The sequence below is a fragment of the Epinephelus fuscoguttatus genome, linkage group LG6 (genome assembly GCF_011397635.1).
Source record: "Epinephelus fuscoguttatus linkage group LG6, E.fuscoguttatus.final_Chr_v1".
Lineage (NCBI taxonomy): Eukaryota > Metazoa > Chordata > Actinopteri > Perciformes > Serranidae > Epinephelus > Epinephelus fuscoguttatus.
In genome coordinates this window covers 45,247,870-45,258,953 of record NC_064757.1, presented here as the reverse complement: position 1 = coordinate 45,258,953, position 11,084 = coordinate 45,247,870, and the positions used below count along the sequence as shown (strand labels likewise).

General features: G+C 40.8%; 2 protein-coding genes across 2 annotated transcripts in view; both read left to right on the top strand.

The window, feature by feature from the left end:
* Positions 1–11,084, top strand: part of LOC125890731 (golgin subfamily B member 1-like) — a 104,404-nt gene that overhangs the window by 28,386 nt on the left and 64,934 nt on the right. The window lies entirely within an intron of this gene.
* The window catches only part of LOC125890729 (protein mono-ADP-ribosyltransferase PARP14-like), a 72,526-nt gene that overhangs the window by 27,551 nt on the left and 33,891 nt on the right, over positions 1–11,084 (top strand). The window contains 2 exon segments of the mRNA XM_049579507.1: positions 2,081–2,182; positions 8,129–10,310. Of these exon segments, the coding sequence (XP_049435464.1) occupies positions 2,081–2,182; positions 8,129–10,310 (2,284 nt within the window).

Below are 11,084 nucleotides of genomic sequence, written 5' to 3'. Positions count from 1 at the left end.
AAACTTTGCTGTGGAGTGAATACCATGTCATGAAATGTCTTCCAAGTAAAAGGTAAAATAAGGAAGGCCAAACCCAAGATGAAGATAATAAATAGGAAATAAAATCAATAAGAGAGCAATAAAATAGACAGACAGCTCAGATAAAATCAGGATATGCTTTCTGATAGAAGTTTTTAGGAGGGAGAGTTTTCAGTCTGGACTCTGGAACAAGCAGAAGACGTCTGCCCGAGGATCTCAAAGCAGGCAAAGGTTCATAAGGGACCAACAGCATTAATAGGGAGGTACAGCTCAGAGTTATCCAGTGGAAAGAGAGACAAAGAGATGACAACACCCAAACTATTATAGATAGTAGTTTAACAAATGGAACTGTACCATCCTGTTTTAAACACGCTGCAGTCCTTCCTCTCATTAAAAAGCCGAACCTTGACAAATATGTACTAAAATATTTTCGTTGCATCTCCAAGCTTCTTTTCTTGTCCAGAGTATCGGAGAAAACTGTCTCTTCACAGCTTCCATCTTATCTAGCTAATAACAACATCATGGAGAAATGTCAGTCAGGTTTTAGGGCTCGACACAGCACAGAATCTGCCCCACTCAAAGTGTCAACTGACCTGCTGTCTGTAGATAGTGGTAAATGTGCCATTTTAATCCTCCCAGACTTCAGTGCCGCTTTTGACAATGTTGATCATTGTGTATTATTAAACTGTTTTCAAGAACTGGTTGGCATCCAGGGAACTGCCCTCAAGTGGTTTGCCTCCTATTTATCAGGTCAGGTCGGTGGCCTCTCCTCCTGCTCTTCTTCCCATATCACTTGTGGTGTACCTCCAGGTTCTGTCTTAGGGCCCATTTTATATGCTCTGTACATGTTTCTTGAGGCTCCACCTTCTGCCAGCACAATGTCTCTTTTCATTGTTGTGCAGACAACACACAAAGAAGTGTTATTTTGGTATTTTAGTTAAAATTTTTACCCTACTCACCTGGAGTGTCTCCCCTTAAAGACAATACTTGGAAAATCCAGTGTGTATATATATATATATATATATATATATATATATATATGTATATGTTTTAACCCTTCTTCAACCAACTTGTTCTGTTTTTAAACTTCAAAACAAATACAGATAAATTTCTTTGATAACAATATTAAAGCAGGTTTGTATGTGTCTCCTTTCAGAGTCAGCGTCTGCTCAGAGCGTCTCTGTGGTGTTGGACAATGTGTCCGACAACATGTCCAGAGATCTGCTGTGCATGCTGGTGGAAAATGTCTCGGGTTTGGACGAGAGCGGCTACAATCTGGAGATCATCTGGGAGAGCAACAGAGCCGTGATCACCTTTAACAAACCTGCAGGTAAAGAACACGACACTGCAGTAAATACACAGATCCACAGCGTTCACCACGTCCAGATCAGATCCAGATGGATATATATTTAAAGCTCCAGTGTCAAATTCAGGGGGACATATTAAGAAGTGTATAATAAGTAGTATCTTTTCTTTAGTGTCTAATCGCCTAAAAACAAGAATCGCTGTGTTTTCGTTACCTTATATCTACAAAGGGAGCAGGTTCTCATCTACAGAGATCACCATGTTGCACTGTCATGTTCCTACAGTAACTCAGAATGGACAAACCAAACACTGGCTCCTAAATGCACACGGGTGAAGTTAAATTCGCAACTGGTGGAACTGTTTACAAACAGGAAGCGACAGTTCCTGCCTGGTATCTTTTACTCTGAGAAGGAAAACCAAATTAGAAAGTAAACACACAAAGGAGCGAGGGCAAAATATCTGATTTAACAGACCCTGAACCAGTCAGGCCTCCTTTATTCTTTGTCACCTGATGAGCCTGTTTTAGTTTTAAAGGAGTAATCTGGAGTACTTTGCAGATGTGAAGAGGTTCCTGGGTCGGTCCAGCCAGAAGCTGCAGAGACATGGACTGACCGCTCGGCCGCTGGAGGCAGCAGAGCCGAGTGGAGAGTCTTCCTCCGACTGTAGTTAAAGGTACGTCAACTGTTGAAATACTGTTTCCTGTCTGCAACATTTTGTGTCTGTGGTGACACGTTCTTCACCTCTGATTTCTCTCCAGACATGTTGGAGTTGTATTTTGAGAAGAACTGGACCCTGCCAGAAAGTATCATCATGATCCCGAGCGAACAGGCTGCCATCGCGACTTTCAGTGACCCCAAAGGTTTTTATTTAGTTTCATTGTTCATCTTTTACTGACTGATTTTTAAAGTGTGTTCTAGCCTTGAAACAAATATCTAGAAATCCAATGAAACAAGCTCAGAGAGACTAAACAAGTAATACACTGTTTGGACAAAAGTTTGTGGACACCTGGACATTTTACCCACATTTAATAGTGTGACATGTGACTCTGGCTTCATGGGCACTCATCTGTTGCTGTATCGGCCTCCACTCCTCTGGTTTCTGGTGCGTTCCACCAGATTTTAGAACCTAGTTTCAGGGATTTTCTGCCAATCAGCCAACATTAGTATTAGTGAGTAGGTCTGCCCCCGCCTAAGAGTGTTCCTAGTGGACCAACAGTCCTCATCAGGGTCCATCAGTGGACTAGTCTCCTGCATGTTTCTGATATGAATGTAATGATTAATGATATATTTTGGTGGTTTGAGTTGAAGGTGTGAGAAAGAATAGTATCAGTAACATTGTTAACACTGTGCTACATTACAGAGAAATACAAACCGTACTAATGAACCTTCATTAATATAGACCTATATTTTATCTCCAAGTGCACGTCACACACTGAGCGAGCCGCCTGTTAATGACGCTGTGGGCTAATGGGCATGTAGCTACTTCCATGTTTCAGATGATACGTCATGTTTGTAGTCGACCAATGAAGATGAGTTTACATATCACCTTGGGTTCGTCCTTCACCTTCTCAAAATGATCCCACACTTTGGATTTCCTGCCCGACATGTTATTAACTAGCCTGTGGAATAACCGCAGGTGCCAGCCCTGGAGATTAGGGGCCGCACACATGCCGCGTCTTTAACCATATGGAAAACATGAGGTCGGGCTCTGGACGCTACTCTCGTGCCTTTTCTGTGCCAGCTTTCAAGAGCGTGGTGACAGGTCACAAAGCAACCTTAATAAACACCATATAAGGTGGTAATAAACACCACCTCAGTTACTTTTTTCAACATTTATGCTCCTAATTCAGATGAGCCGACATTTATATCAGACATGGTACTAATGTTCAATGAAAACTGTAAAGGGCTGGGTGTCTTGGGGGGAGATTTCAACGTAACACTATGCTCAAACGATAAATCCAATCAAGCAAAGGCATCCAACCCTAAATCTGCTAAGGTTCTTTACAATTTATGTGCGGACTGTGGTCTTACTGATGTTTGGCGGGAGTTAAATCCAGGTGTTAGAGATTATACTTTTTTCTCAAACGTCCATAATTCCTACTCCCGATTAGATTACTTTTTCATTCCCTCTAATTACATGTACACAATATCTAAGTGTAGAATAAATCCAATCGTCCTTTCAGATCATTCCAGAGTCCATCTAACGATCCAAGTTGATCAGAAAAGTTTTATTTGTAAACAATGGAAATTCAACTCTTCTCTTCTTAAAGATAATGAATTTAAATCAAATATGCGTGTGTGCATAACAAACTATATTAAAGAAAATAATAATTCCTCCTTAGAGCCCAGCGTTAATTGGGTAGCAGCAAAAGCTACATTAAGAGGACTTCTTCTCTCATATGCTTCTTTTAAAAATCATGAAAAATGTATCAAAAGAAAAGAACTAGAGAGAGAAGTAGCACATTGTGAAAACCTTCATAAAAATGCATCTACAGAGGACAACTGGAGACAACTAACTGCTGCCAGAGCAAAACTAAATATTATGATATCAGATGAAATCACACAAAAAATGAATTATATTCGACAAAAGGAATAATTTGGAAATAAACCAGGTAAACTATTAGCTCACCAAATTAAGAAGGAGCAAGCTGAAAAGACTATTAAAGCAATTCACCTCAGGGAAAATAAGATAACCTACCATCCAAAAGACATAAACCAAACCTTTTTCGACTTCTATAATAATCTTTATAAATCGCAAGGGGGATGCTCACAGGAAGAATTGGATAATTACCTCAGTAACATCAAGTTACCTGAAGTTTCTGCTCAGGACCAACAATTTTTAAATTCACCATTTACAGAAACAGAAATCTTGGCCACAATTAATTCAATGCCTTTAAATAAAAGTCCGGGACCAGACGGTTTCTCAGTTGAATTTTATAAAGAATTTTGGCCTGAGATTCAACCTATTTTCATGGCAATGGTGAACAATTTTTGCAAGAAAAAACTACTTCCTCAGACAATGAACTTGGCTCATATTAGTGTTTTACATAAAAGTGGTAAAGACCCTTTGCAGTGCTCTTCATACAGGCCTATAAGTCTCTTGGATCATGACTATAAGATTATTACAAAACTGTTAGCAAGAAGGCTGGAGGCCATCCTACCTAAGCTGATCAATCCAGACCAGTCAGGTTTTATAAAGGGGAGATATGCAGCTGATAATATAAGGAGAGCCCTGAATGTAATAAATTGTATCAATAACCAGCTGAAGCCTTCTCTCTTGTTATCATTAGATGCAGAGAAAGCTTTTGACAGGGTTGAGTGGAGTTTTCTTTTTTCTGTTCTCCATAAATTTAACCTGGGTGGTAATTTTATTGATTGGATTAAAACTATATATAACAGCCCTAAAGCTGCAGTAATAACTAATGGCCATTGCTCTGAGTTATTTTCTTTAACTAGAGGGACAAGGCAGGGATGCCCCCTGTCACCATTACTTTTTGCTATGGTGATCGAACCACTGGCAGCATGTGTAAGAGACAGCACTAACATCCAAGGCTTAAAACTTGATAACAATGAACACAAAATTTCCCTATATGCTGATGACATCCTTTTATATATCACTGATCCTATGAAATCTATATCTCACTTGCAAAATGCAATCAAACAATTTGGAAGCTATTCAGGATATAGGATAAATTTTAACAAGTCCAATGCTATCTTCTTACACATGACACCAACGGAAAAAATGCTTACATCTTGTGGTTTTAATTGTACACCAAAGGGATTTAAGTATTTGGGTATATTTATTACTCCAACTCTGGATAAATTGTTAACAGAAAATTATACCCCCCTCACATTTAAGATAAAATCAGACCTGTTAAAATGGTCTTCCCTGCCATTGTCACTTTTGGGGAGGATAAATGTAATTAAATTGAATGTTCTTCCTAGGTTTAATTTTTTTTCCCAGATGCTTCCATGTTTTTTATCTGTGGAGTTTTTCAAATCAATAAACAGTTCCCTCTCAAGATTCATTTGGAATAATAAAAAAAACTCGGATCAGTTTAAAGACTCTCATGAAGCCAGAATCTATGGGAGGTCTTGGTTTGCCTGACTTTCAATATTATTTTTAGGCAGCTCAATTAAGGAACTTGATATCATGGTCAATGGAACGATATGAGTCCCTGTGGGTTCAGATGGAAGCAAAACCATTTGAACCTCTGCCTCTCATCTCCCTACTATTTATTAACCACTTCGAAAAGATAAAAAACATGGACAAATGCTTCTCTGTTTTTAATACCTTGCAAACTTGGAGAGACTGTAGAAAAAAAAGTGGAATCACATCATGTACCTCTATTTATTCTCCGATTTTTCAGAATCCAGACTTGAACATTCAAATTACAATGGTTAATATAGGTCAATGGATAAACTCGGGTGTAATACAATTCAAAGACTTGTTAAATTTGAACATGCAGTTGAAATCTTTCATTGATTTAAGATCAGAATATAACATTCCTAACAAGCACTTTTTTAAATATTTACAAATTCGGAGTATTACTCATTCACTTATTAAAGAAAAGAAATTACGGCTTGGATTATCTCAAGTTGAGGACAATCTGTTATCTTCAAACACAATTAAAGGAAAGATAAGCAATTTTTATAATATCTTATCAAGAGAAGGCCAATCCTCTTTCCTATTGTTAAAAAGTATTTGGGAGAAGGAGTTGGGGAGAAATTTAGATGACAATGCCTGGTTAAATATCTGTGAAAGAATACATTTTCCATTCACAAGTAATAAAATTAAGGAAGCTAATTTCAAATTCATCCATAAATACTACTTAACTCCAACAAAAATGCATAAAATATCAAAGGATATTTCACCAAAGTGTCATAGATGTAAAAAGATGGAGGGATCATTCATGCACATGTTCTGGGAATGTGATCTTTTAAAAAGTTATTGGAACTCAATCCATTCCCTCACACAATCAGTTTTGAACATAAAATTTGAGTTAAACAGGAGTTTATATTTACTAAATGACACATATAATTTACAGTTAGATAACAAAAAATGCAGGATATTAATTCTGGTCACTTATTTTGCAAAGAAATGTATACTTTTATTTTGGAAGAATGATTCCCCTCCATCTTTTAAGATTTTCCTTGATCAATTGTCAGCATTCTTACCCTTAGAAAAACTAATCTTGGAAAAATACAATTGTGGTCATCTATTCCATGAATTTTGGTTCCCTCTGTTCTCTTGTTTGGAGAAATGCTGAAGGCTGCATGTTGCCCTACTGCTGTCATTTATTTATCCATTTATTTTTTTCATGCATTTATTTGTCTTTGAGTTTTGTTGCCCCTATTTTTTTTTTTTAAATTATTATTATTATTTTATTTTATTTTTTTTCTGTTTTGGTTTGTTTCCTGGTTTGTTCTTTTTCTTGGGGGGGGGGGGGGGGGGGGGTTTGCACAAAGGAAAACTGCAAGATTTACCATCAGACTGTATCTGGATTATTTTCTTTTGTGAAATAAAAAGACTTATAATAATAATAAACACCATATCATGGCCTATTTACCTGAAATCCTGAGAGCACAGAGCTGATCTTCTTGCAGGAGCTGTTCATAAGTGTGTAGGCCTATCGTCCGTGGGACAGATGTAAAGCTCCGGGTAGCCCTGCACTAACATGATCAACTTTTCCGTGTTTACCAGACTGAATAATAACAGAAGAAAGGAAAGATATCTGTTGGCTGTGATTGGTTTGTAACCTCACTCCTGTCTGACTGCTGTGCCATGACACTTCCTGTGTCTGTCCCTTCAAATTAAAAGGTTTGGATTTATTTTAACAAGGTGCAGCTCCTGATAGAGTTAACTTTTTTTCTGAGACTAAGCGACCAGTGAAATCTTGCAGTTGCATTGAAGAAGACTTCATTTTCTCACAGACTGCTGTATGCACTCAGACTTTTGTTTTGCAACCAGTGGAGTTGCCCCCTGCTGGCCATTGGGAAGAATGCAAGTGTAAGGCATATCTGCATTGGTTTAACTTTTCAGACCTGAAGGCTACGTTCACTTCTAAAGTCTAAAGTGCTAAAAACTGTAGTTGTTCTAATGTCCACTTGAGGCTGGCTCCAAGAGTGAGTCAATCCCCATAGACCCCCATGTTAACATGTGGAAATAAACATGTTTACAGCCTGGTACAAAAACTGTATTGGTCTTAATAACTAATTTCAACATTCATGACAACTGTACGGAGGTGAATTTTTGTATAACTCACCTGTTTATGTTTTCTTAAGGCTTAGAGTTCGTCTGCTGTTAGCGCCCTCAGCTTCTCAGTCAGATCCATCCCTCACTCGTTCAAAGCTCCACCCTCCCTTCAGATATGGCCTTATCTGGTCCCAAAATACAAGATTACAACGGTCAAGATGCTGAACTTGAAGCCTCAAAACATCAGTCACAAAATAATGGGTGATGTCACTGTGGCTACGTCCACAATGACCATGCTCTCAGTGCAAGAACTTGACAAACTTGACGTTATGGTAACTACATCCATTATTTTATGCAGTCTGTGAGCTAACAGAGGATGAGTAAAATGTTGTTGCATGCTGTTACATACAGACTTCATTTCATTGGGACTTCTTAGACCAAACCAGGAAAAACAGACTCTAATCAAAAGCAAATGTAAGAACAAGGGTGTCCACATACTTTTGGCCATAAAGTACCTTTAAAGACGTCCAGTATCATTTAAATGCCTTGTAGCTGTAAATAGAACAACCACTTACTTGATCTTTCTTTTTTATTCACTGTATTGCTGCAGTTGTGGAAAGTATTTGCATAAAACAAGACTATGTGATGCGGACCATTCCTGTCAAGATGTATCCGTACCATGAGTCCCTGGGCTCCGCCCTGTACGGCAAAGAGCGACCAACATGGAAGATGCCCGAGCCCTTCACAGAGAGCGTTCACCACGTTGTCTGGAAATTCCTCCTGATGAAGAAGCTGTTAAAAAGCATCAACGATCAGATGAGTCCGTTCTTCTGCAGCGTGGACTTGGATAACCCAGAGGTGAAACTCAGCCCTCTCCCGAGCTTTTTGAGGCAGAAAGGTCTGACTGCCAAACACGTCGATAATTGGATGAGTACCGCCCAAAAGGCCTTCCGTGAGCAAATGTCCCAGTACACGGCCTTTGAATGTCCAGCAAACGCACATGCATGGAAAGTTGCAGAAAAAGACGTCCGTTCTGTTATCAGGGAAAACGCCATCCCCGTTCTGGATGCATCCAGGGGGATTTTGACCTTGGCTGGTGGAGCTGACGATATAAAACAAATCAAAGCCCCTGTGGAGAACATTGTTCTTAAAGCCATGGATCAGATTAAACGACAGACAGACAGTGTCTCTGAGATAATGAATATGTCCCCGGTGATGTTCTACATCCTGCAGCAGGAGGGCTTCCAGAAAGCTGCCCAGGACATTTCTCCTGACATGAAACTCTCCTTTGATGAAGGAACCCAGAAATTAACCATTACAGGACTCCCTGCAGAGGTTTTCCTGACCAAGGCATGGATCTTGGAGAAGAATGTGGGTATGAGTAAAAAGCAGCTGAATGTCCCCCAACATCTTCTAGACTTTCTGAAGACAGTGGATCCCATGGTGATGTCACAGTGCCTGTTCACATCCCAAGGCACCAGTGCCATCTACAGCATTGAGAGCAAAGGGCTCCTCCTGTTGGGGAGTTCTGAAAGTGTTCTTGCTGCTGCTGAGAGTAAGATGAAGACCGTTTTAGCTGTGCAGACTCTGGATGTAGAAGACCAGGAAGTTCTGAAACTTCACAAGTGGGTGAACCTGAAACAACAGCTGTTGGACGCCTACAACTCTGCGAATAAGAGAACAGTGGCCATTCAGATCCACCCAGAGAGAAGAGACAAAGTAATGGTGGCCGGCTTCCAGGATCCAGTGAAAGAGGTTACCCGCAGTCTGAAGGAATTCATCGAGAACTACTCACGAGTTCAAGAAACCATTCGTGTCGAGTCCTGTGCTGTTGTTCAGTTCATTGTCAAGAAGAAATCAGAAGATTGGGTCAGTATTGCCAAAGCTAATGATGTGGAAATCCGTTTTGACTCAGAGAAGCCAAAAATCATCCTGGCTGGGGCTCGTCTCCATGTCCAGAAAGCCAAATTCTGCTTTCAGGAGCTGACTGGTGCTCTGTTCACTGACACCTTCATCGTGGACAAGCCTGGAACTAAGAAGTACTTTCAGACTCAAGGAAGCCTGTTCCTGTCTACAATAATGACAGACTTAAGCTGTGTGGTATTGCTTCGTCCAGAAATTCAAGAGGAAGAGGAGGGAGAAGACTACGAGGAAGAAAATGGCCTTAGTTATTGCAAAGTGAAGACCACAAGTGGAGTTCTGGTTTCCGTCAGCAAGGCAGACATCTGTAGCTTCAAAGTGGATGCAGTGGTCAACGCAGCTAACGAGGAGTTGAAGCACATTGGTGGCCTGCCTTTGGCGTTGCTCAAGGCTGCAGGACCGGAGCTGCAGAAAATCAGTGACAACCACGTTGCCAGGAATGGAAAACTACGTCCAGGTGATGCCATCGTAACAGGTGCATACAACCTGCCTTGCAAGCACGTTGTCCATGCAGTTGGTCCACGGTTCTCTGACTTTGACAGGAAGACATCAGTGTCACGTCTGAACCTCGCTGTTAAAAGAAGTCTGACACGAGCGGAGGAAGTGAACTGCTCAACCATCGCGCTGCCAGCGATCAGCTCAGGTGTGTTTGGTTTTCCTGTTGACCTCTGTGCTGAGACCATTGCTCAGGCTGTGCGGGAGTTCTGCGACAGTCCAGGGGGTCCGAGATCATTGACAGAGATTCACCTGGTGGACAACAATGATAAGACCGTGAGAGTCCTGGCCACAGCTGTCAACAAAGAGTTCATGGACCTCGGACCTTCAATGACACTACCACAGCCGACAGAAGGAAGAGACGCCGGGGCTTCAGGGTAAATCCAAAAAACATTTTTTATCATGATGGACTTTTACTGTTGAAGGGAACATACTGTGGGGATTTGGAGGCGGGTGGATATTTAAAGGAAAAGTTTAACATTAGAAGTGGTGGAAGTTATACGCAGGTTTAGGCCCTGATCACACAGACAGCGTTTTAGCAGCTGGAGGTGACTTTTTGTAACAGTTTCTAAGTTTTTGCTCACAGTTTTTGTGTTGATGTGCACCTCGTGTTTCTGTGCTCAAGGTGCCTGGCATTTTTGCCGGAGCACTCTGAACTTCAATTCAGAGCAGAAAAGCACCCCACCTCATCTCTTCTTTCGTCATCCTTTATTCCCATTGTCCAATTAGATGATGTGGGAGGAAGGCCTTCTGTGGTGGTCACGACAACAAGTTTACAGTTGGTAAACAATGGAGGAGAAACTGGTGGTGGTGGTTGCTGGATACCCAGAGCTATACGACTTTACAAAGCACAGTTAGCACCATCTGAATAGAAAACAGCAGATAAGTGCAGTACTGTAAACGTCCATGATGGAGGAGAAGCTCCTGGACCAACTGGTGGTACTCCCCATGATCCAGCCTCTTTTTTAGGGTCTCATGTACCCACACAGATCTCTGTTTATCTGCTGACAGCCTCTCACCCTCAACCAGAGCTACAGACAGTACCCTCTGCCTCAACATGGCAGCAGCTACACACTGATTACAGGGGAAGGTTAGGGTAAGGAGGTGATGGGGTGGTTGCCTGGCAACAATCAAAAAGCACAGCAAGCGTT